Source organism: Prionailurus viverrinus, chromosome C1 (genome assembly GCF_022837055.1).
Source record: "Prionailurus viverrinus isolate Anna chromosome C1, UM_Priviv_1.0, whole genome shotgun sequence".
In the NCBI taxonomy this organism is placed as follows: domain Eukaryota; kingdom Metazoa; phylum Chordata; class Mammalia; order Carnivora; family Felidae; genus Prionailurus; species Prionailurus viverrinus.
This window is the reverse complement of record NC_062568.1, coordinates 184,348,357-184,373,824: the sequence shown is the minus strand read 5'-3', so window position 1 is coordinate 184,373,824 and position 25,468 is coordinate 184,348,357. Positions and strand designations below refer to the sequence as shown.

General features: G+C 41.2%; 1 protein-coding gene across 1 annotated transcript; it reads left to right on the top strand.

Moving 5' to 3' along the window:
* The first annotated feature begins 12,838 nt into the window (after positions 1–12,838).
* On the top strand, positions 12,839–23,684 carry AKIRIN1 (akirin 1). The gene is made up of 5 exons (XM_047870788.1): positions 12,839–13,176; positions 17,639–17,779; positions 20,088–20,222; positions 21,422–21,493; positions 22,149–23,684. Exons 1-5 carry the CDS (start codon positions 12,957–12,959, stop codon positions 22,157–22,159), a joined length of 579 nt encoding a protein of 192 aa, XP_047726744.1. The 5' UTR covers positions 12,839–12,956; the 3' UTR covers positions 22,160–23,684.
* Positions 23,685–25,468: the final 1,784 nt, after the last annotated feature.

Sequence of the window (25,468 nt, the reverse complement as noted above, 5' to 3'; positions counted from 1 at the left end):
CAGAACCTGGAGCTTGCTTCGGATTCTGTGTCCTCTCTCTGCCCCTCCTCTGATTATGCTCTGTCTCTCTCTCCCTCTCAAAAATAAGTAAACACAGGGGCGCCTGGGTGGCTCAGTTGGTTAAGTGTCCGACCTCGGCTCAGGTCATGATCTCACAGTTTGTGAGTTTGAGTCCTGCATCAGGCTCTATGCTGTCAGCTCAAAGCCTGGAGCCTGCTTCAGATTCTGTGTCTCCTTTCTCTCTGCCCCTCCCCCACTTGTGCTCTGTCTCTCTCTGTCTCTCAAAAATAAATAAATGTAAAAAAATTTTTTTTAAATAAGTAAATGTAAAAAATATATAATAATTTTAAATAAATAAATATATTTTTTTAAATAGGCAAATCATAAGAGACTCTTAAATACAGAGAACAGGGGTGCCTGGGTACTTCAGTCAGTTCAACATCCCACTCTTTTTTTTTTTTTTTTTTTTTTTAACGTTTATTTATTTTTGAGACAGAGAGAGACAGAGCATGAACAGGGGAGGGGCAGAGAGAGAGGGAGACACAGAATCTGAAACAGGCTCCAGGCTCTGAGCTGTCAGCACAGAACCCGACGCGGGGCTCGAACTCACGGACCGTGAGATCATGACCTGAGCCAAAGTGGGACGCTTAACCGACCAAGCCACCCAGGTGCCCCCCACTCTTGATTTCGGCTCAGGTCATGATCTCACAGTTCCGTGGGTTCGAGCCCCACATCAGGCTCTGTGCTGACAGTGTGGAGCCTGCTTGGGATTCTGTCACCCTCTCTCTCTGCTCCTCCCAACTCTCTCTCTCTCAAAAATAAATAAATAAGGTTTAAAAAAGTCTTGTTGAGTACAGAGAACAAACTGAAGGTTGCTGTAGCGGAGGCGGGTGGAGGGATGCGTTAAATGGGTGATGGGCATTAAGGCGGGACTTTTTGGGATGAGCACTGGGTGTCATATGTAAGAGACAAAAACACTGGGTTCTACTCCTGAAGCCAAGACTACACTGTATGTTAACTAACTTGAATTTAAATTTAAAAAAGTATTCAATAGTTGAAAAAAAAGTTTTTAAATGCTTTAAAACCTACTCTAAGCAAACCTCAAGTATACATGACAGTAATACTAACTGTAATCACCATGTTGTACATTAGATCCCTTCCTTTTCTTCTAAGACTTTTATTATTTTATATTTATATTTAATTGTAAATATTTAAGTCATCTTTCATAATTGTACAAGATAGGGGTCAAATTATTTTCTTCCATATACAGAGCCAGCTCAATAGCATCATTTACTAAAGGAACCATGTTTTTCCCTCTATGACAAATGACACCATTGTCACATGCTGAACTGTCTAATACACTAAGATCTAGTTCTAGATTTCTATTATTTTCCACCGAACTAGTCCTATACCAACATTATATTAATTTGATTACAGCAGTTTTATGAATACTCTGACATCTGGTAAAGCAACTAGTCCCCCTTCACTGTACTGTCATACTTTCTTCAGTTATTCTAAGGCCTATATTCTTCCATATGGATTTAATAGTATTTTAACAATTCAATTCAATATATTTCCCAAATGGGGGCTCCTGGATGGCTCAGTGAGTTAGGTGTCAACTCTTGGTTTCGGCTCAGATCATGATCTCGTGGTTTGTGGGTCTGAGCCCTGCATCGGGCTCTGTGCTGACAGCATTCTCTTTCCCTTTCTCTCTGCACCTCCCCAGCTCTCTTTCTCTCTCTTTTTCTCTCTCTCAAAAATAAATAAATAAACTTTAAAAAATAAAAATATTCTTTGTTTTCATAACATTGTTACCCAAGAACAAAAACTTTCTTTTTTGTCTAGCTACAATTTTGTGTTGTTCAATAATATTTCACCATGTTCTTCATATATGACCTGTGACTTTGTTCAACTATTTTTTATTTTTTTATTATTATTTTTAATGTTTATTTATTTTAGAGAGAGAGAGAGAGAACCAGAGACAGAGCATGAGTGGGGGAGGGGCTGAGAGAGAGAGGGACACAATCTGAAGCAGGTTCCAGGCTCTGAGCTGTCAGCACAGAGCCTGTCGTGGGGCTCAAACTCAAGAACCATAAGACCATGGCCTGGGCCAAAGCCAGACGCTCAACCAACTGAGCCACCCAGGCCCCCTGACTTTGTTCAACTTAATTTTAGGTGTTTTTTTGTTTGTTTGTTATTGTGGCAAAATACACATAAAAGTTACCATCTTAACTAATATTACACTGTATGTTAATTATACTGGAATTTAAAAAATAAAAAATTGAAGAACTAAAATTATCGTCTTAACCATTTTTAAGTACATAGTTCAACGGCATTAAGTACATTCACATGGCTGTGCAACCATCATTACCACCCATCTCCAGGACTATTTTCATCTTATAAAACTGAAACTCCATGCCTATTAAACAATAATTCCTCAATCTCTCCTCCCCTCCACCTCTGGCAACCACCATTACACTTTCTGTCTTTACGACTTTGACTATTCTAAATACCTGCTGTAAATGGAATCATGCAGTAGTTATCTTTCTGTGATTTATTTCATTTAGCCTGATATCCTCAAACTTCATCCATGTTGTAACATATTGGAGAATTTCCTTCCTTTTTAAAAGAATTTTTCTTGTTTTTTAATTTATTTTTATTTTTTAGAATTTCTTTTCTTTTTAAGGCTGAAAATATTCAGCCTTGTGTTGTTTGTATATACCACATTTTGCTTATCCATTCATCGGTCAATGGATACTTTCATTGCTTCCATGTTTTAGCTGTGGTGAAATAACGCTGCTACAAACATGAGTGTATAAATATCTCTTCGAGACTCTGCTTTCAAGTATTTGGGTATATACCCAGAAGTGGAATTGCTGGATCATGTGGTAATTCCATTTTTAATTTTGTGAGCAACCACTATACTATTTTCTTCAGTGGCTATGCTATTTTACATTCCCATCAACAGTACACAAGGGTTCCAATTTCTCTATACCCTCACCAACATTTGATATTTTCTGTTTTTCTATTAGCTGTCCTAATGGGTATGAGGTGGTATTACAGTTGTAGTTGTTGTTTTTTGAAAGAAAGAGGGCACAAGTGAGCAAGGGGCAGAGAGAGGGTGAGAGAGAGAGAGAAACGGGGCTCACCAGATGCAGGTGATTATTTTTCAGAGAAAGAATGGGAGCAGGGGAGGGGCTGAGAGCGAAAGAGACAGAGGATCAGAAGCAGGCTCTGTGCTGAGAGCCCGATGCCGGGCTCAGACTCTCAAACTTTGAGATCATGACCTTAGCGGAAGTCAGATGCTTAACCAACTGAGCCACCCAGGCACCCCTGGTATTATAGTTTTGATTCACATTTCCTTAATCATTAGTGATATTGACCTTCTTTTCATATGATTCTTGGCTATTCGTATATCTTCTTTGGAGAAATGTCTTTTCCAATCCTTTGTCCATTTTTGAATCACGTTTTTTTGTTGTTGTAGAGTTTTAGAAATTCTCTATGTATTCTGTATATTAATCCCTTACAAGATAGATGGTTTGCAAATATTTTCTCCTGTTTTGTGAGTTGCGTTTTTACTCTATGGATAGTGTTTTTTTGATGCACAAACTTTGAAATTTTTATGAAGTCCTATTTTTTTCTTTTGTTATTAGTGCCTTTGGTGTCATATCCAAGAAGACATTGCCAAATCCAAGGTGGTGAAGTTTTTGTTCTATGTTTTCATCTTTTTTTTTTTTAAGTTTATTCATTTATTTTGAGAGAGAGTGAGAGATGGCTGCAAAGAGGAGGGCCAAGGATCTGAAGCAGGCTCTGAGCTGACAGCAGGGAGCCTGACACAGGGCTCGAACCTGTGAACCACGAGGCCATGACCTGAGCCAAAGTTGGACCCTCAACCAACTAAGCCACCCTGGCACCCCCCAAAGTTTTCTTCTAAGAATTTTATTATTTTATGTCCTATATTTAGGCCATGGATCCATTTGGAGTTAATTTTTACATACGGTGTTAGGTAAAGGTCCAACTTCACTCTTTTACATGTGGATACCCAGTTTTCCCATAAGCATTTGTTGAAAAGATTTTTTTTTTCTTTATTGAATGGTCTTGGCACCCTTTCCAAAAATCATTTGACCATATATGTGTGTATGGGTTTTAATCTGAAATATGCTCTTTTTTATTGCTTTCTGGTTTATAATTTCAATTTTTACTTCCTATTTGATTTCAGTGTTATCTAGGAATATGCAGGCATCCAAAGGTATTCCTATCACCTTTTTTAAAAAGTTTATTTTATTTTAGTTTTTTAGTAATCTCTACACCCAATGTGGAGTTCAAACTCCTAACCCCGAGATCAAGAGTTGCATGTTCTACCGACTAAGCCAGCCAGGTGCCTGCCATTACCTTTTTATTACATATTTCTAATTTTATTGGGTTATAATTAAAGTGTGCTCTATAAACTTGCTTTTTTTTTTCAACGTTTATTTATTTTTGGGACAGAGAGAGACAGAGCATGAACGGGGGAGGGGCAGAGAGAGAGGGAGACACAGAATTGGAAGCAGGCTCCAGGCTCTGAGCCATCAGCCCAGAGCCTGACGCGGGGCTCAAACTCACGGACCGCGAGATCGTGACCTGGCTGAAGTCGGACGCTTAACCGACTGCGCCACCCAGGCGCCCCTATAAACTTGCTTTTTAAAAAAAGGTCTTAATATTTTCTTTTGACCCACGTATATGGTCTAATTTTGTAAATGATTCATGTGCATATTTAAAAAATGATATTCAGGGGATGGTAGGTTCCATAAATGAATATTAAATCACATTTGTTTATTCAATTATTCAGTTCCTTTATATTCTTGCCTGTTTTTTCAGTATGATCACAACATGATTGTATTTCTTTTTTTTTAATTTTCATTTATTTTTGAGAGACAGAGCACGAACGGGAGGGGCAGAGAGAGAAGAAGACACAGAATCTGAAGCTGGCTCCACTTTGAGCTGTCAGCACAGAGCCTAGTATGGGGCTTGAACTCACAAGCTGTGAGACCATGACCTGAGCTGAAGTCGGATGCTTAACCGGCTGAGCCATCCAGGCCCCCAATTGTATTTCTATCAGTTCTCTTTGCCTTTCTAATAGTTTTTTTTTTTAATATGTTCTCTATGCCCAATGTGGGCCTTGAACACCCCAAGATCAAGAGTCACATGCTCTACTGACTGAGCCAGCCAGCCAGGTTCTCTCTAATAGTTTTTGCTTTGTATAGTTAGCTGCCATGTTATTTAATTTATAAGTGTTAAAACGTCTTAAGTTATGCTTTCTACTATTATATCATACCATTGAGTGCGGGGTTTTTTTTTGTTTGTTTGTTTGTTTTTGTTTTAGATTCCTCCTGATATTAACATTGCTTCTTCTACATTCTGTTTATTTAGCATGTGCTGGATTTGCCTTGCCCACTCCTTACTTTCAACTTTTCTTTATTACTGCATTTTAAATGTTTCTTATAATACAGGGCATCTGGGTGGCTCAGTCAGTTGAGTGTCCGACTTCAACTTCGCCTCAGGCCATGATCTCATGGCTCATGAGTTTGAGCTTTGCAATGGCTCTGTGCTGACAGTTTGGAGCCTGGAGCCTGCTTCCGATTCTGTGTCTCCCTCTCTCTCTCCCACTTCCCTGCTCACAGTCTCTCTCTCTTTCTCTCTCTCTTTCAAAAAATAAATAAACAGGGGCGCCTGGGTGGCGCAGTCGGTTAAGCGTCCGACTTCAGCCAGGTCACGATCTCGCGGTCCGGGAGTTCGAGCCCCGCGTCAGGCTCTGGGCTGATGGCTCAGAGCCTGGAGCCAGTTTCCGATTCTGTGTCTCCCTCTCTCTCTGCCCCTCCCCCATTCATGCTCTGTCTCTCTGTCCCAAAAATAAATAAATGTTGAAAAAAAAATTAAATTAAAAAAAATAAATAAACATTAAAAAAATACATGTTTCTTATATGCAGTACTTACCTGGGTTCATTTTTAACTCAATCTGATGATCTCTGTCTTTCAGGGGATAGTTCTATTTGTTTACGTTTAATGGCAATTGATAACACTCAGTTCTTGGTCAATACTATGCTTATTATTTATTTTACCTTGCTGATCCTTCTGGTTTTATCAAACTATCATTTGTTCCGCCTTTTTCTTTTTTGTTAATTTTTGAGTTCTCCCATAATTTTCCATTTTATTTGTGATTTTCTTTCCCTATGCTTATATTACCCATATATTTTTCTAATATATAAAAATACCAACTATTTGCCTTACAGAGATACTTTCTTGCCCCTTCGTTTCCTTCCCTTCTCCCCAAAAGATAAGATCTTTTAGAACACTTTTATTTCCCCATTCTCCACTCACATGAAAACTTTAGATGGATTTTACCACTTCTTTCCTGACTCCCACTCCAATTCCTAGGTCTTGCTCAGATAATTTGGTATTTGTTTCAGGCTATTTTTTTTTTCAGGCTATTATTAGAATTTCCTGGGGTGCCTGGCTGACCCAGTTGGTAGAGCATGTGACTCAATCTCAGGGTTGTGAGTTCGAGTCTCATGGTGGGTGTAGAGATTACTTAACAATTAAAAAAAAAAATACAGTGATAGACATTGAGGAGGGCACTTGTTGGGATGAGCACTGGGTGTTGTATGTAAGCGATGAACCACAGGAATCTACCCCAAAATCCAAGAGCACACTTAACACACTGTATGTTTGCCAATTTAACAATAAGTTATATTTTATAATTTTTTTTAATGTTTATTTATTTTTGAGACAGGGAGAGACAACATGAACGGGAGAGGGTCAGAGAGAGAGGGAAACACAGAATCCGAAACAGGCTCCAGGCTCTGAGCCATCAGCACAGAGCCCGACGCGGGGCTTGAACTCACGGACCACGAGATCATGACCTGAGCCGAAGTCGGATGCTTAACCGACTGAGCCACCCAGGCGCCCCTATTTTATAATTTTTTAATAAAAAAAAGAGTTCACTTTGCAGTATGTTTCTTCAATCTTAATATGTTTTTAGCCTTTATATTACACAGTTCCTGATAGTTTATTAATAGCCAGTGGATATATATTATATATTTCCAGGTAGTCTATTAGTATCCAATGGATCACCAATGGATACTGTTAGACGAGGGAGTTCATGGCACACAAAACATGGCTAAGAGGAGCTCAGTCAGCAAAGCATGTGACTCTTGATCACAGGGGTTGTAAGTTTGAGCCCCACAATGGGCATAGAAATTACTTAAAAATAAAATCTTGGGGTGCCTGGGTAGCTCAATCAGTTAAGCATGTGACTTGGGCTCAGGTCATGATCTCATGGTGAGTGTGAGCCCCTGAGTCAGGTTCTCTGCTGTCATTGCAGAGCCTGATTCCAATCCTCTGTCTCCCTCTCTCTGCCCCTCCCCCTCACTCATGTATGTGTGTGTGTGTGTGTGTGTGCACGCAAGCGCGCACGCTCTCTCTCTCTCTCTCTCAAAAAATAAATAAACATTAAAAAATAAATAAATAGGGTGCCTGGGTGGCTCAGTCAGTTGACTGCCTGGCTCTTGATTTCAGCCAGGTCATGATCTCACGCTTGGTAGGTTCAAGCCCTGTATGAGGCTCTGCCCTTACAATGCAGAGCCTACTTGGAATTCTCTCTCTCTCTCTTTCTCTCTCTCTCTCCCTCTCTCTCTTTCCTCCTACCCTTCTCTGTCTCTCTCAAAATAAATAAACTTTATTTTAAAAAGTAAATAAATTTTTTTTTAATTTAAAAAAAAATTTTTTTTAAACATTTTATTTATTTTTGAGACAGGGAGAGACAGAGCATGAACAGGGGAGGGTCAGAGAGAGGGAGACACAGAATCTGAAACAGGCTCCAGACTCTGAGCTGTCAGCACAGAGCCCGACGCGGGGCTCGAACTCATGGACTGTGAGATCATGACCTGAGCCGAAGTCGGCGGCTTAACCGACTGAGCCACCCAGGCGCCCCAAAAGTAAATAAATTTTTTACATGTATTTATTTATTTATTTTGAGAGAGAGAGAGTGTGTGTGTGTGTGTGCGTGCGCACACGTGCAGTGAGGGGGGGAGAGGGACAGAGAGAGAAATCGAGAGAGAGAATCCCAAGTTGAGCATGGAGCCTGATCTCATGATATCATGACTGTGAGATCGTGACTTGAGCCAAAATCAAGACCCAGTCACTCAACCGAGACATCCAGGCACCCCTAAAAATAAAATCTTTTTAAAAAATGGCCAAGAAAAAAAAATGGCCAAGAATTCCTACCCTAGAGAATCCCAGCTGCCCTTGTAACTTCAATTATCATTTCTACACTAATGACTCTAATTTTTCTCTGGCCCAGACTTCTGAATCCCAGACCCACAGAGTTATACACACACTCTCCACTTGAGAATCACACGTGATGCTTTAAAGGAAACTCTAACTCAACATATCCCAAACTACACATTTCTTCCCCTATACTTACCTGATAAAAACTTTCTCGGAAAATGGCACTGGGAAAGCTAGAAGCTTAGGAGTCATACCTGAGTCCTCATCTCGGTCACCTCCGTGCCTAATCCTCACCAACATCTGTTCATTTTACTGTTATTTTTATTATTTTTATTTTTCTAAGTTTATTTATTTATTTTGAAGGAGAGAGCACAAGCAGGGGAGGAAGTGAGAGAGGGAGAGAGAGAGAGAGAGAGAGAGAGAGAGAGAGAGAGAGAATCCCAAGCATGCCCCACTCTGTCAGCACAGAGCCTGAGGCAGGGCTAGATTCCAGACTGTGAGATCCTGACCTGAGCTGAAATCAAGAGTCGGTCACTTAACTGACTGAGCCACCCAGAAACCCTTATTTTTAATATTTTTTTAAAGTTCATTTGTTTTTCTTAGGGATCTCTGCACCCAACATAGGACTTGAACTCATGACCCTAAGATCAAGAGTTGCATACTCTTCTGACCTAGCCAGCGAGGCATCCCTATTTTATTTTTCTTAAGTAGGCTCTGTGCCTGATATGGGGCTTGAACTCAGGACCCTGAGATCAAGAGTCTCCTGCTCTACCTACTGAACCAGCCAGGTGCCCTTGTTCATTTTATCTTCTGAACTTTGCTCAAATCAGTCCACTTCTCTCCATAGCTTGGAGATCATTGGTGACTTTACCTGTTTTAGTGGAATGGGAGGGGCAGAAATCAGACTGATGTGGGTTGGTGCTTGGTGGGTAGGAAGTATGTAAAAGAAGACAGCAAATATAGACAACTCTTGAAAACTTTAGGCAAAGAATTCTGGGAGATTTTGGAAGATGGTATCCTTCTTTCCTTTCACTCCCATCCCCAACTTTAGTCCAGCCATGCTCCTGGGTCAGACAATTACTGGCACCAGTAAACAGAGCCCAAAACCTATTACTGAGCGTTCACAGGGTGAATTAGCAAAGAAATACCCGCAGGTGGGGATATGAAAGAATTTGCCGGGACGTAAAAGATTCCTTGTAATATTATAAATTTTTTTTTAACATTTACTTATTTTTGAGACAGAGAGAGACAGAGCATGAACGGGGGAGGGGCAGAGAGAGAGGGAGACACAGAATCAGAAGCAGGCTCCAGGCTCCGAGCCATCAGCCCAGAGCCCGACGCGGGGCTTGAACTCACGGACCGCGAGATCGTGACCTGAGCCGAAGTCGGATGCTCAACTGACTGAGCCACCCAGGCGCCCCTCCTTGTGATATTATAAAACTAATACTGCAAGGCATGAAAATGGACAGATAAAATAACCTTTTTACTGATTTCCATCCATCCCTGCTCTCCTTCAACCGGTTCTCAATACAGCTGCTAGGAATCTTTTCAAATGTAAATCTGATCATACTTAAACTCTTTTGTTCCCACCACAACCCCTGAAGTGGCTTCTCACTGCTCTTAAGATAAAGGTAAAACATCTCTGGGCCGCCAATGGGGCATTAAATGATCAGGCTCCTGTCTTCCTCATCAGTTTATTCCCTGACTCTCTGCATTCATGCTCTGTACCACAGCCACTTGAGCCTTCTTTTGGTTCTTCAAATACATCATGGTCTTTTTTATAACAAGATATTGGATATGCTGTTCCTTCAGCTTTGGATGTTCCCAACCTGTCTTTGCTTAGTTGATTCCTAGCTCAAATATCCCTTCTTCAGGGAAGTCTTCATTACTCTCCAAGATTGGTTAAGATGTCCGATGTACTCTCTCATGATATTCTCTCCTTTTCCTTCATAATCCTTGTCACACTTTGTGATTATATATTTGTTGTTGTGATGATTTGAGTAATGTCTGCCATCTCCAACAGGCTGGAAGCCCTAGGAACCGTGTCTCTTTTCATATCATAGAAGCCTCCACCATGATAGCATAGTGCTGGTAATTAGTAATGTGTGTGTATGTGTGTGCATGTGTATGACTGGTCAAGTGACTGGATATGCAAAGCAATGTAGACCTGGACTGCGGTGACCTCATGAGACACCACACTGGGTGGCCGTCAGAGTACCCCATCTGCTTCCCTCAAGGATATCTCTCTGTTTGGGCCACTGTCAACTGCAACTTATAATAGGATATACCACCTACTTGTTTGGTTTCTGAATCATCTGAATCCACCCTCATTCAGCAAGGTGGACTATCAACTTTCAGGGACAGACAGAACAGCCCCGAAATAATTACCATTTATTCATTCGACCAATATTTATTCTGTGCCTACCCCTACTGTATTTAAACACTGTGCTGGGGTGGGGAAACACAGATGAATGAGGCCTGCTTATTATTCTCAAGGAATTTATAGTTTTGATGCACAAATATGTAAACAAATTATAACTTCCTGTTTTAAAACACTAATCTTACAAGGCACGCTCAAAGTTTTAAAGGATCACAGAGAAGAGACTGATTATCAAAGCATTCAGCAAACCCTAGCTAGAAAAAGTGCTGTTAATGATGACTCAGGGGACACACTTTTTAAACATTCTAAGCTCTAACTTTGGACCAGTTTAGACCACAGAAAACAATTTACTAGGACACATTAGACAAGCCCCTTAAAAAATAACCATCACTAGGTTGTTTTTATGTCCTTGGCTTTTATTTGGCATAACAAGAAATGTCTGTTTGAATCTTGCTTTTGCATTTATTGTTCAAATCTTGATTATTATATCATTCACTGGTTCCCAATAAGGTCGAATGAGCAACTACCTTCAGAATTAGAATTTTTAGGGGTGTCTGGGTGGCTGTTGTTTGAACGTCTAGCTCTGGATCTCAGCTCAGATCTTGATCTCAGGGTGGTGAGCTTGAGCCCCGCAAGGGGCTTCACACTAGAGGTGAAGTTGACTTTAAAAAAAAAAAAAAAAAAAAAAAGAATATTTAGCTATGGCAAAAAAATCTATGGTCTGTCTTCTCTGATGCACTAATTCCTTTTAGATGCCATGTACTATGTTTTCATTTTTGCCCTGGCAGGCAGGAAGCTCAGAACTAAGTTTCAAATTCAGTCACAGACATGTTTAACTTCAGGCTGATTGCGATCTCTTTTTAGTTTGGCCCTAATGTTTTATTTCTAGTTTTCTAGCTTATGGTAAACCTTCCTTATGTCTTTAGAGAAAGAGATGGGATAAAATATAACATCTGTTATGCTCAGTCATCTTAGAAGTATTTCTGCTATTTGTCAAAGATAAATTAAAAAAAAAAAACCACTTAGCCTATGTTTGGATCTTGAGAAAAGCAACAGAATAAGGACAAAGAATGGGACTGAGGTAGCATGCCCATATTTTCCAACTCAAATCTTGGGGCACATTGATCTGGCATCTGGCTGGCCTGTTAGAAAAGAGTATCTGAAACTTGGGACCATTTTCTGGAAAACCCCAGGCTATGTTGAAGCAGACAGGAGGTATGGCCATTATTTAATGTATATGAATATTTATAGGAAGGTTTTAACCTTTTTTGGATCAGAGCTTCTTTGGTGAACAGTTGAAAGCATTTGACCTGCTTCCCAGTAATACATAAGCATATTCAGTTTCTGAAAGCGAAACCCTCTTGTTATCTATGTGCCTTTCCAGAATTTATCAAAAGCACTTTACAGCTGCCACTGCTGTAAAGAATTCTCATGGCCCTGAGGAAGCACCGAGCTGCCAGGTCAGATGCGGAGAGACTGGCAAATGAGTAACCAGCTTAAGTTCTTAATACTCTGACACCATTCTAGGATGATTTAAGCCAATGGGTTTTGTTTGTTTTTAACTATTTTGAGTAGCAGACCCCTTTGATGAGCTGAAGATATGGGTCACGTATTCCAACACACACACACACACACACACAATTTTGTACACAATCTCATGGGATTGGTGGACTTCCTAACGTCCATCCTCAGGTCTCAAGTCATGCTTAAGTGAAGACTTCCTGGACTCGGGAATGCCCTTGAAGACCTTTCAGAAGGCCCCTCTCTTCCATTATGGGGACTAGAGCGGCCTAGATAGGTTTAAGTAGAAGGACGTTTACCGGACTCGGAGACACCCGACCCCCGCGCCCTCTCACCGGCCACTCCGAGCTCTCCCCTCCCCCACGCCCCTGCCGCGCAGGTGCGAAGAGCTAGGGGGCCACCCCGGCGCGACGGCTCGAGGAACTGTGGGGGGACGCCGGGTGGGGGTGGGGGATGATGGGACCCCGCGAGGGGCGGAGGCGGGGGCGGGGGCCTTCCCGAGGTTGCTTGGCGACCCGGCTCTCCGCCCAGACTGTTCCATTTCCTCAGCGGGAGGCGCCGGGGGCCGGAACGTGGCTGACGGGCCTCCCAGAGCGGACCTCTTCCGGCTTTTCCCCCTCTGCCGGGCGGTGGCCAGGGCCCGTGACGTCACAGGAGGCGGGGCCAGCGCCGCTGCCGGGTGCTGAAGGCGCCATTGGAGGCCGGCTTGGCTTGCGAGCTCCGCTGAGGAGCCGGAGGTTGGCCTGCAGTTGCCTCCGCGTCCGCTCCTGGTCCCTGGCCCCTCGGCGGCATGGCGTGCGGGGCGACGTTGAAGCGGCCCATGGAGTTCGAGGCGGCGCTGCTGAGCCCTGGTTCCCCGAAGCGGAGGCGCTGCGCCCCTCTGCCCGGCCCCACTCCGGGCCTCAGGCCCCCGGACGCCGAGCCGCCGCCGCTGCTCCAGACGCAGACCCCACCGCCGACTCTGCAGCAGCCCGCCCCGCCCGGGAGCGAGCGGCGCCTTCCAACACCGGGTAACCTGCGCTGCGGGCTTGGCAGGAAGCCAGGCCCAGGCATTTTTTTTGGGGGGGGGCGGCTCTGGGCGCTGGGCTCATTCACCCACAGACCCCCTCTTTGCCCTCGGAAACGGGAACTGGGGTGCGCTGGGCCTTGTCGCTTCCGGGGATGGGAGACATCCGGGAGGGGTGGTGGGGCCACAGTGTCCGTTTTCGGTTTTCCTGGGGCTGGAGAGACTAGAGGGGTGGGCAGAGGAAGATGGGGATATCCCTGGCCGCTCTGGGCCCTTCCCGTGCGCGAAGCCCCTCCTGCCTTCGCTGCCCGGGCCTGCACAGAGCCGCCCAGCAGATCCAGTGGGCCATGGAAAATGGGATTCTCCTCACGAAGCCGGCCTTGAGGGTGGGGGTTGGGGGCGGGTTCCTGGGAAGGGGCCTGAGTGCGTGCTGTTCACTGTACTGTAGCTTGGAGGGAGACCTGATTTCCTGAAGTCTTTAGGGACCGGAGGCCGTCGCAGAAGTCATGGAATCCGATTGGAACCTATTTCTAAGGGACTGGCCGTGTTTTTTCTAATTGTATGGCTATTGTCTTGTACCATATATGGCTTGAAATCGGTAGGTCGTTAACTAGAATTTGTTTGAGAATCCTTAAACATACACAGATTCCAGAAGCAGGAATTCAACTATCCGTAACAGAGGCTCTCTTTCAGTCAGGATTCCACATTGGCCAGGGAAAGGGAAGAGCTAGTGTGACTGTAAAGTTAGGACAACCCCTCTCCTCCCCCGCCCCCCCCCCCCAACCGTTGTGCAGGAATAGAGGGGAAAGTGCATCAGAATTAATATGTAGCAGTTTTAAAGGGCTCCCGGAGATGGGGGAGGGTCCTCAGAACTGGACTTGAGCAAAGTTATTTCTTTGTGTGTGTTTTTCTATTCCTCAAGCATGAGCAAAACCTTAGGACCGCCTTAATGTCATTCTTTCCTTACCCCTTTTCAGTTACCGATGCCTTTGGGCTTTATTTCCTTTTTCCTCTGCATCTCCATAATGCAGATTTCAGGCCCTCATCCTCTCACAAGATTCCTGCAGTTGCCAGGCAAGCTCTCCTAGACACTGCATCTCTCTCACGTTCACCTTTTCTTTATCCTGGCATTCAAAGGATTTATCAGCTATGTCTTACCTAGACTTCAACACTTTTTTTTTTTTCCAAACTATGCTTTTGCTCCGTTTTAAGTCTTCCATCCATTACCTGACTGTCCTTGCCCCACAAGGAACTCTGTTACACTTTAAATTCCCTGATCACTTACTATTTGGAAAGCCCTATGTACTGAAGGAGATAATGTTTGCAAAAGTTTTTTTGTGAAGAGTCCTTCAAAATCAGGGGACAAAAATGCCCACTTGAAGTGATATTTTTTGTTCTGCTGTTCCTACAGACACCAAGAATAGTCTGGATTTCTCTTCTGCAAAATAGAATTAATTTCTGGATCTCTCTTCTGCAAAATAGAATTAATACTTGCCCTGTCTTCATGGATTTTATGCAAATATCTTATTTCTTCTAATACTACCCTTTAGACTAATTCTCCTGTAGTTCACATTACAGCAACTGTTTAGTAAATGATTATGGAATGCCTTTGGAAGCTTCAGTGTTGCAGAGTGCAGTAATGGGAGTCCATTTTTATCTTAAATTTTAGTTTTTGCATAGATCATGCAAACTACCTTCTTGGCAACTTATATTAAAATATCTTACTTAAAATATTTATTTGCAAAGATCAGTTAAATTCCTTAATGCTCATTGGAGTATGGTTCTGTCATGAAAGAAAGTATGAATGATTGATTATATGATGCTTTGGCTTAAGTGAAAGATGCCTTCTGGACTGAAAAGGAAGAATGGGGGGAGGAAATTTTAAGTTTTTATTTATTTATTTTGAGAGAGAGAGAGAGAGAGACAGCAAGTGAGGGAGGGGCAGAGAGAGAGAGGGAGAGAGAATCCCAAGCAGGCTCCTCACTGTCAGCATGAAGCCTGATGTGGGGCTTGAACTCAAGAACTGTGAGATCATGACCTGAGCCAAAACCAAGAGTTGGACCCTTAACTGACTGAGCCACCCAGGCACTCCTGCTTCACTTTAAAGAAAAGATAAGTGTCATAGCACTTTTTGTGGAAAAGGCACATAAAATTAAGTCTTTTATTGCTTAAATGAGCTAGGTGGATACCAGACATAGGAGGGTGTTGCTAACCTGTAAACATGGAGTGAGTCTAGGTGCAGAGCAATTAATTGATCAAGACTTGAGAGTTGGAGAGTAAATATCCAGATTGAGGTAGCATTTTAGCTGGGTCTTTTTTTTTTTTTTAATGTTTATTCATTTTTGAGAGAGAGACCGAGCATGAGCGGGGGAGGAACAGAGAGAGGGACACAGAATCCGAAGCAGGCAGGCTCCAGGCTCTGAGCTCTCAGCACAGAGCCCAGTGGGGACTTGAACCCGCAAGCCTTGAGATCATGACCTGAGCTGAGGTTGGACGCTCAACCGACTGAGCCACCCAGGTGCCCCTCAGCTGGGTCTTGAATAATGTTGGGAAAAGAAAGATACCCACATTTCAAACAAAGGGAAACTGAGCAAAGGCCAGAAAACGTACAAATTAAGGATAATGTAATGCAACTGGGTTATAGAGGGAGATGGAACTGGAAACATAACTTGGGGCCAAGTCTGGGAAGGCATGGAATTCCATGATAAGAGTTTGGATTTTGGTCTGTAGCAGCTAGGAATCACTGTAGAATTTTGAGGATGGGCTTAGTCTGATATAACCTGGAAGCATAACCTCAAATAATAATAGGAGGCAAGAATTAAAGTTAACTATCCACTGTTTTGTTTTTTTTTAATGTTTATGTATTTTGAGAGAGAGAGAGAGAGAGAGAGAGAGAGAGAGAGAGAGAAAATCCCAAGCAGGCCCTGTGCTGTCAACACAGCCCGCTGCAGGCTCGATCTCATGAACTGTGACATCATGACCTGAGCCAAAATCAGCAGTCTGATGCTTAACTGACTAAGCCACCCAGATGTCCCTAAAGTTAACCATCCGCTGTTAAAAAGAAGTTTGCATTTTCTTTTTTTTTTAAGTGGCCGCCTTGGAGAGAAAATCACATCTACTTCCTTATTTTTCTTCTCTGCATGCCGTGTTTCAATTCTTGGATATGCTAGTCCTTTAACCAGCCTAAAAGTTGTATCTTTCCATTTCTTCACTTCGCCATACAGGAGGCACTTAGAGGTTTATCAAAGACCTTCTGTTCTCATGAGCATTGTCCTCATACTTGTCCTTTCTTGTTTCAAGTCTTCACAGTTCCTTACATCCTTGTATTGAATCTGGCAAGTATATGCTGGAGAATAATACGTTCTAAAGATGAAGTGAAATCTTAATAAATTCAGGGGACTTTAAAATATGAACTTCATAGCATTTTTAAAGGAAAGTTTTGCTAATCCTACATTGTGTGTTTAGGCTGAGGGTTAGTGAATTTAGCCGCATGTAGAGCTACTTTAAGTTTGTGTCAATTCCTGGGCTGTATGTACTGTCACTTGTTATTAGAAGATTATTAAAATCTTTGATTTTGATTTTCAAAACTTTATCAGGTAGGCATTTAACATTTATATTGAAGAACTAGGCTAAAGATCCTGAATGACTTTTCCAAGGTCATAGTCACATAGCTAGGAAGAAGCAAAATGGCATTATTAACTCTTAATCTCATTTAAAAAATAAAATTATAGCAGAGTATACATTAGAATAACATGAGTAGGGTGGCGATATGATTTTCTGGGTTTTGTGTTTGATAAAGAGGCTTTATTATCTGGAAAGTCTGAATTTGTGTGTCCTGGATTCCCTTCAATAGCATTAGCAAATTTGGTTCAGGACTGCTTTGACTCAGAACAGTAATCTGAATCCTATCAAATATTGCCTCCTAGGATCAGAAAGTTCTTTTCTAAGCCCTGATCATCAATTCCAAATAGTACATCTCAGGTCTTCCCATGGTCTGTGTCTGGGATTTCTGGTGTCCTCTCACCCAAAGATCTTGAGTCCCAATTGGGGCAAGAGTTTCATTTTTAGAAGGCCTGTGTAAGGGAATCCCCCTACTATGCTAGTTTGTAAAATTGTGCAGCTTAATGGAGATGAAAAGTAGCTCCTTGTTAGGTGAAGGATGAGTTTTTTTTTATTTTGCTGTAAGTTGTACTCGTTAATCCTACAGCAAACAGCAGATCTGGTCTTCACTGTCACAGGAAGACAAGCAAAGGGAACTATCTGGGAGGCTTATGCTAAAATAGCTGCTCTTCTGTGTATTGTTAAAATAGCAGTAAGAGGGCATACTGTGGGAGTTCTAGGAGGAGTACTTTATTCAGTATCGACATTTTTCTTGCTAATATTAATAACATGGGGGAAGAGACAAGAAGTTTGAAGAAATGGCACAATAAAGTGAATGCTCAAAAAGTGTGTTTCTTTTTTCTTAGAACAAATTTTTCAGAACATAAAACAAGAATATAGTCGTTATCAGAGGTGGAGACAATTAGAAGTTGTTCTTAATCAGAGTGAAGCTTGTACTTCGGAAAGTCAGCCTCATTCTACAGCACTCACAGCACCTAGTTCTCCAGGTAAGCGAGTATTAATGTGGACAGACCATTTAAGAGTTTGTAAATGGGAAAAAAAACGGTAAATGCTACTTCAAATGATGGTTTCCTAATCCAGAATTGATTTCATCTAAAGCAATAAAATTGGTACAATGTATGCACTATATTACTACTTATAAATAGTTTTGAAACCATAGAGTCATGAAATTGGAAAAAAACCTTAGGTTGATTTGATTTGGCTTCTTTCATCCACCCAGTGCAGAAGTACCCTCTGTAACTGCAGTGTCTAATATCATAGTCATTACATTAGCCACATGTGGCTGTTTAGATTTTAGTTAATTAAAATTTAATAAAATTTTATCATGTAGTTTCTTGGATGCAGTAGCCACATTTCAATTGCCGAGTAGCCACATGTGGTTCTAGTATTAGCACAACTATGGGACATTTCCATCACTGCACAAGTTTGTGTGACAGCACTGCCCTATAACATTGACAGGTGGTCAGAGAGGATGTGCTCAAAAATAGAATCTCAGGGTTGGAGAATCTTCATGGTCACATAGTTCAACCATCAGTCTTGCCTGCCATATCCCTGCAAATAGTTAACAGGCTAGTGTTCAAACATCTCCATTGGTGGTAAAGTCTGTCCTTTTAACAGTAAAGGAGTTTTTCCTCACAAAGTATTCTACTTTTTAATAGTTCTGAGAGTTAAAGATTACCTTTATTAAAAATCGTCTCCTTACAGAACACAAATTGTGTTGACCAGGACCTAGGGAGAGAGAGGAATAAGAGGGGAAAAGCTTAATAGGTAAGGGGTGTTTCTTTCGTGTGGTGGAAATAGTTTGAAACTAGATAAATGTTGTCCCAAAATTGTTACTAAATGACACTGAATTGTTCACTTTAAAATGGTTCATTTTATGTGAATTTCACCTCAAATAATTTTTGTCTTATAACCCAAAGGTTCTCAGAACACCCTTTTAAATTGCTCTTGTACATTCATGAGTGGCAGAATTTTCTTTTTCTTTTTTTTAATGTTTAATTATTTTTGAGAGAGAGAGGGTGCAAGCCGGGGAGGGGCAGAGAGAGAGGGAGACACAGAATCTGAAGTAGGCTCAGGCTCTGAGCTGTCAGCACAGAACCTGACGTGGGGCTCAAACCCACAAACCCCAAGATCATGACTTGAACCAAAGTTGGACGTTCAATGGACTGAGCTACCCAAGTGCCCCATGAGTGGTAGACCTTTCAGTGGTAATAGTTAGCAGGTCTGTCTTTAATTTTCTTTTGAGATTTTAGTAATAGAATTTTAAAGTAATAGAATATGTTATGGGTGCAGAAAAACAATACAGTGATGCCTGGGTAGAACTTTTGGTCAGGTTTCATTTGTAGAGAAGAAATTTTGGTTTTGGTTTAAGTAAAAACTACTTGTTTCAGAGTGTTAAATGGCTCATAGATTAAGTGGGCTGAAGAAACTGATTCTAGGCAAAACTCATAACTGGGCTACCAAAGGAGCTGCTGTTTTTCCCAGGATCAGGAACCCAATTTCCATGTTTTCTAGCATTCCAGTGGATGTTTTGGTTTCTAACTCCATCTTAAGAACATTTCACTCTTCTCTTCCTAGATTCAAAAGGGATCAAGGATGAGATATGTAGTGCTTAACTGTCTCCTTCATTCATATATCAGTGATTTTGCTAACATTTTTTCATAGTGGGCAAGTCACTTGGTCTCCTAAGCATCAGACTCCTAGCCATTTCTTTTCAGAGTCACCTGTAGAACTTAAAAGGTAGCCAGGCCCTAACCCAGAATTAAATCAGAACGTGTATCTTTTTGTAAATTCTATAGGTAATTATGATGCACTGCCTCACTTAAACAGAGGTCTAGATAATCTCCAAGGGTTTGGGTAGCTCTGTGAATCTGTTTTCTCTAATCCAGAGTAGAGGCTTTATATCAACTTTTCGTTCTTGTTCTTTACCAAGTGAGCATTGAATATGGGCTTACATTGTTCCTCCTGCTTCTCAATTTACCTTTGGCCTTACTTTGTAAAACTAATGGCAGAAGTTCAGAGAATTTTATGAAAATATTCCATGTAGAGTTGTGAAAAACAACGTTTTTCTAAACAGTTTTTGTACCTTAGGACTGTTTGCATAAAGTTACTAATTCTGAGCCTTAGAACTAGAGTGTACTGTTGAGACTGGATTTGTCTTGGGGCACCCAGCTGGATCAGTCGGTAGAGCATGCAACTTTCATTCTTGGGGTTGAGTTTGAGCTTCACATTGGGTGTAGAGATTACTTAAAATCTTACAAAAAAGAAACAAAACTAGGTTTGTCTTTTGGCCAGGTACCTCCTGGATGAAGAAGGACCAGCCCACTTTTACCCTCCGACAAGTTGGAATAATATGTGAGCGTCTCTTAAAAGACTACGAAGATAAAATTCGGGAGGAGTATGAGCAAATCCTCAATACCAAACTAGCAGGTAGGCTGAGGTAGCAGCTATGCCATTGTTAATAGGGTTCAGTAAATAAGGTTTAGTTAAATGGTAACTTAGAAAAAGAGCTGGACCTCATGTAAGAAGGTTTAATGAGTTGTGAATATTGTTACTCTCTGGTGATTCTAAACATTTCATTTATACTTTTATGGAAAGGCTTTTCATTTATATTTCTGAAATGAGATAAACTAAGCTTTTCTTTTGAAAATTTTCCATGTAAATAAAGGTGCTAAGTAGATTATTTGGGTTAACCTCCTTATAGGTGGTTGGGAGGAGTGGAGTATAGTCCGTATATTCAGACTTCTGGTGGGAGTCACTTGGTGGATGTGGGAAGTCAGACATCCTGTGATTCCGAGGTCCATTAGAGTGAAGTTTGGAAAGCACAGCTCAGGTTAGAACAAAGGAGTTGATAGTGATGTCAACAAGTAGAGCCTTTTGCGAAAGGAAGATCTGAATCAGGAATACAAAGTAATACCCATGTAGTGAAAGGGGACAATGTTGTGATCAGAGAGGTTTTAGGCAACATCTTCTTCCTGTAACAGTATTATTTCCTAATCTGGTGACCTATACCACATGGTTCCTCAGAATGTTAGAAACTCTGCCTTATATTGAGAACTGTTAAACCAACTGTTGGTTTAACAACAAAGTTAAATGGGTTTCTTTATAGTTGAACTTCTTCGATCCTTTAACATACTAATAATGTATATTAGAAGCAGCTCCAATATATCGTTTCTCTTCTGCCCTCACCCCCAAATCGTTCAGTTGACTCTGAGTCACTTCTCTGTTCATGGAGTTCCCCTTTATTTTTTTTAATTAAATTAATTAATTTTTAAAAGTTTATTTTATATTTTTGAGAGAGCACATGCATAAGCAGCAGAGGAGCAGAGAGAATCCCAAGCAGTCTCCATGCGGTCAGTGTGGAGCCTGACATGGGACTCTATCTCACAAACTGAGATCATGACCTGAGTTGAAATCAAGAGTCGGACTATTATAGATGATTAGTGACCAAATGTAGGAGCCAGAGATTTGGCTCTGGGATCTAACAGGAACACCTCAGTGGCTGTTACAAAGGAGAGTCTGAGAGTAGATAACTTAAACTGGGAAGCTAGCTGTGATCCTGACATTTGATTCTTGAAAAACCAGGGGAGAATTTATTGTTATAGTATATACTGTCTTTCCCCTTACAGAACAATATGAATCTTTTGTGAAATTCACACATGATCAGATTATGCGACGATATGGGACAAGGCCAACAAGCTGTAAGTATTGTCAAGTTTTTCTTTGAATTTTCCAAGACTTCCAGGAGCAAGATCTTGATACTGAATACCTTGTCTCCTGAGAGCAAAACCCCTGTGAAGCTAAATATTAACTAACATTAAAAAAGAAAATGTCTAGCACTGTGTAAAGCCCTTTAAATCCTCATGGAGTTTATTTAATATACAGTAAGGGAGGAACTGTCATTAGCCCCATTTTATAGGTAAGGATAACACTTAAAGAGGTTAAATAATTTGTTCAAGCTCATAAAACTAGTAGTTCAGCCAGGATTGAAACCTAGGTAGTCTCACTGCAATGCCAATCTGTGTGTTACCTGGCTTTTCCTGCAGAAAGATAGTTTGAATTGTTAATTTATGGAAGTTAGTTCCTTAAGGTAGCTTATCAAGTGTGTGGTCAGAATTTCTTAATTCTAGACATCTTGGAACTACTGGTTACTCAAAGCATAAAGTAATAAATAGCTGTATATCTAAACTGAAGCTGAGTCAGGTTTCTTAAATTCTGGAAAACTTAGGACCTTTTAAGTGTTGACTTGTGTCTTCGTGCCGTTTATCACATTTCCCATTGGTTAATATTTTTAAAAAGCATGACACTATATTTTTAGTTTTCTTAAACTCTTTTGTTTTTATTCCTAATTTATAGATGTGTCCTGAAGCTTTCTTGCATATCTGGGTACCAGGTTTGACCTCAAGAGATGGCTGCTGTACACTTTTTGCAACTGGTTTGGTATCACATTTCAGCTCCAACTTTGCATCCTGAGAACACTTAAACGTTTCTGCAGGTCCATTTTATACAACTTGAAAGACCTTAAAACTTTCTGGTTGCCACAAGCATATCTTTCTTTTCTGCTCATCCAATAAACAGCTGTGCCCTACTGTGATAGATTTTCCAAACAAAAATACCTGGAGCAGCAGTTTAGCAAAATATGCCCTCACTGGCACTCAGCAAATGGAGATTCCCCAAGCACAGTTCTGTAAGAAGTGTGTGTGTGAGTGTGTGTGTGAGTGTGTGTGTGTGTGTGTGTGTATGTGTGTGTGTATTTTAAGTTATTATTTGTATTGTGCAAATTTTTTTGATCTTGGGGATTCTGGCTGTGAATTTGATGCACGACAATTATGGTTAAAAACATTTGCTTGGTCTACAGAAGATCATTAATGTTTTGTGACCATATAAGTTGTAATGGTGGATTGTTTTATGTGTAGGTATTATTGTTAAATACAGGGACTGTTTCCAGGCACAGAATATGAATCATAAGTTAGGATGGACATTAGATGTGATTATGATGACATAGCAAAGGTCTGTGGTCCTAGGTCTACAAATGCGTGGTGAGGAATTAGGACAAACTGGAGACGGGCCGTTTGACATGTGGACTCTGCCCAGCCGTGTTGAAAAATATTGACTCCAAGCCTTAAAATACCCACATGGAGTCTGTGCTCACCTCATTCACACAGAGAGCTCCCTGGACACTGAACCTCTAAAAAGAAAAAGTCTCCCCTGGAGCAGGAGCATCAGGGTTTTCTTGGGAGCACGACACAGGTGAGCGCGGGGCTGGGCCAGCCCCTGATGGCACTGCTACTTGGGAGGAGCCGCTTCGCCTTTGAATCGGTTATTACAAACAATTAGGATCCTTTGGTCAGGTTCCCCCAAATTCTTTTTAGGAGGTGACCACGTTCAACTGCTTGAGCTTTGTTTTGGCAACCCCCTGCCCAAAGTTGCTTACAGACTGTTCTTCACCTTGTTCCGAGACCGAGGAACAGAAAGTAGCCTCTGTTTTGAGGAGGTGGAAGTTAAGTATACATTTATTTTTTACTGTGACTTGTTCAGGACCACATTTTACAAAATGCCTTGTTTCCTTTATCATTGTTTCTGGAAAGGAGAGTTCTATTAAAATTGTTTTAGTTTGAATATAGAATAGTTTTATTAATTAGGGCTTATTTTGAAAAATTCTGAGTTTAATTCAAATGTACGCCAGTACCTTCCAAAGTAAGGTAATATTCAGAGACAGTCATTCTGATCAGATGGCTTAGAGAAATTCTGGAATATTCATATTCGAAGATTCCTTATTAATGAATGTCTTTGACTTAAATCTAACCAAAAACTGCAACATTATTCTTTGTACATTTTCATTATATAGTGTTAACAAGCTTAGTTGCAAACAAATAAAATACTTAAGCTATTTGTTTACCTTGCCTTCTTAATACTGTGATAATGTTTATTAATTCAAATAATTTATGGGAGGCTGCTATAACCATTTCCCCAGTAAAACATTACATTTAAGATTTATAGACTTTTTAAAAAGCCCATTAGTGATCTTTTAATAATTAAAGCACTATTTTACTTCATATTTGAAGGGTAGTTTGTTTCATCTCTTCTTTTTCCAGGGTAGTTACTTGTTCCTGGAAGAGGAGCATAGCAGTGGCTGTCATGGGAGTGGCCTTACATTGGGTAGTCACACCAAAACAAGGGTAGGGCAGCCTTGGGAGCCATGAAAAGTCCTGAAAGGAGGACAGGAATAGGGAATACTGCTGCACTGAAGTATTGTTACAGAATCAGTGTAATCAGTGACATGCTTGCTCGCTCACTGTTGCAAGTGTCAGCCCCGTTCCCACTAAATACTTCTGGCTGGGAGGTAGGGTAAGTTTCTATAAGGAAACTGATAGACACTCTCACTGCACCCAGTGTTGTTAGGCTGTTACAGTATGGTTGCCCTTTGGGGCCGTAGGGTAAGACCACCATGGCTGGGTTTTAGAATCTCCTCAAAAGGGACTAGACATGTTTGTTTAGTGTTTTATCCAGAGAAGAGACAGTTCCTAGGACAGAAAATGAGGACCTATAATGTAGGCCTTAGAGTAGCAAAAGGAGTTTTTCTCCAGAGCTTGATTTCTAGAGCTTATTAAACATGGGCGTTGCCAGGTAGGGAAGCGTCTTTGTCCCATGGAGGTAGGTCAGTGTCCAGGGAAGAAGTTGATCTACAGAGATCTATAACAATCGGCCAAGACCTGTGGTCTCAGAACAGCCATATCTACTGAGCTAGTTAAAATTTTTGGTTTTAATTCCATTTGTTACCTTCTTTTGGTAAAATCTTAAGCTGAAGGGGAATGAAAGGAGTAAGTGTTCATGCTTAGGTCAGAGGAGTACAGGGGAGATGAAGGTTCCTGAGATGGAGATGACTGTTAAGAGCTCCCCAAGGAGAACAACATCAGGGAGTATAAGAATTTGGGCCAGCCTCTCAAACGTGGTGAATCTTCTCTGCCCGCCAGGGAGGATTGGTTGGCTTGTGTAGTAGTTAAAGAATGGCCTTTGGATGTGTGTAGCCCTAGAGTTTTAGTTTGTTACGTCAGCCTTGCCAAGCTACTGAACTTTGTGAGCCATAGTTTTCTTGTCTGCAAAATGAGGGTTAATTGTATGTACATCATTGGGTTTTGTTTTCAAATGCAAGATTAAATTAAATAGCCCATGTGAAGAAAGTAGCCACAGCCTGGGACACAAAATATGCATTTGAAACTGTTAATAGCAGGTTTCTTTACAGTGGTCTTCATCAGATCTGAAGGCCAAACCTTCCTTTCTGCAGCAGCAATTCTCAACTTTCCAGTATGAATAAATAGCCCTTTGTTAACCTCAAAATATCACATTCTCTAATTAGAATTTGTACTTTTAAGTGTTTGACTAAGAAAACAATAAAAGATGAATGACAAATGAATTCAGTAATGCCTTGCGGTGAATCTGTATTTTGTTATTCACTATAGCAGGGGTCAGCAAACTAAGGCCTGTTTTTGTGAATAAAGTTTTACTGAAATACTGCCACACCTATTTGTTTGCATCTGTGGCTGCTTTTCACAGTTTGCAACTCCAGAAACAGTATGGGCCACAGAGTTGAAAATACTTTCTCTGGCTCTTCACAAAAAAGTTTGTGGGCCCTTGCAACTGTAGCACTGATACACATTTGAAAAGCTCACAAACAA

Bases quoted from the DNA above. Each gene is read 5' to 3' on its own strand.
- AKIRIN1 (XM_047870788.1), top strand. From the start codon at position 12,957: ATGGCGTGCGGGGCGACGTTGAAGCGGCCCATGGAGTTCGAGGCGGCG. The intron at 13,177-17,638 runs GTAACCTGCGCT...CTTTTTTCTTAG, and splicing joins GCGGCGCCTTCCAACACCGG to AACAAATTTTTCAGAACATA. The intron at 17,780-20,087 runs GTAAGCGAGTAT...TCTTTTGGCCAG, and splicing joins CACAGCACCTAGTTCTCCAG to GTACCTCCTGGATGAAGAAG.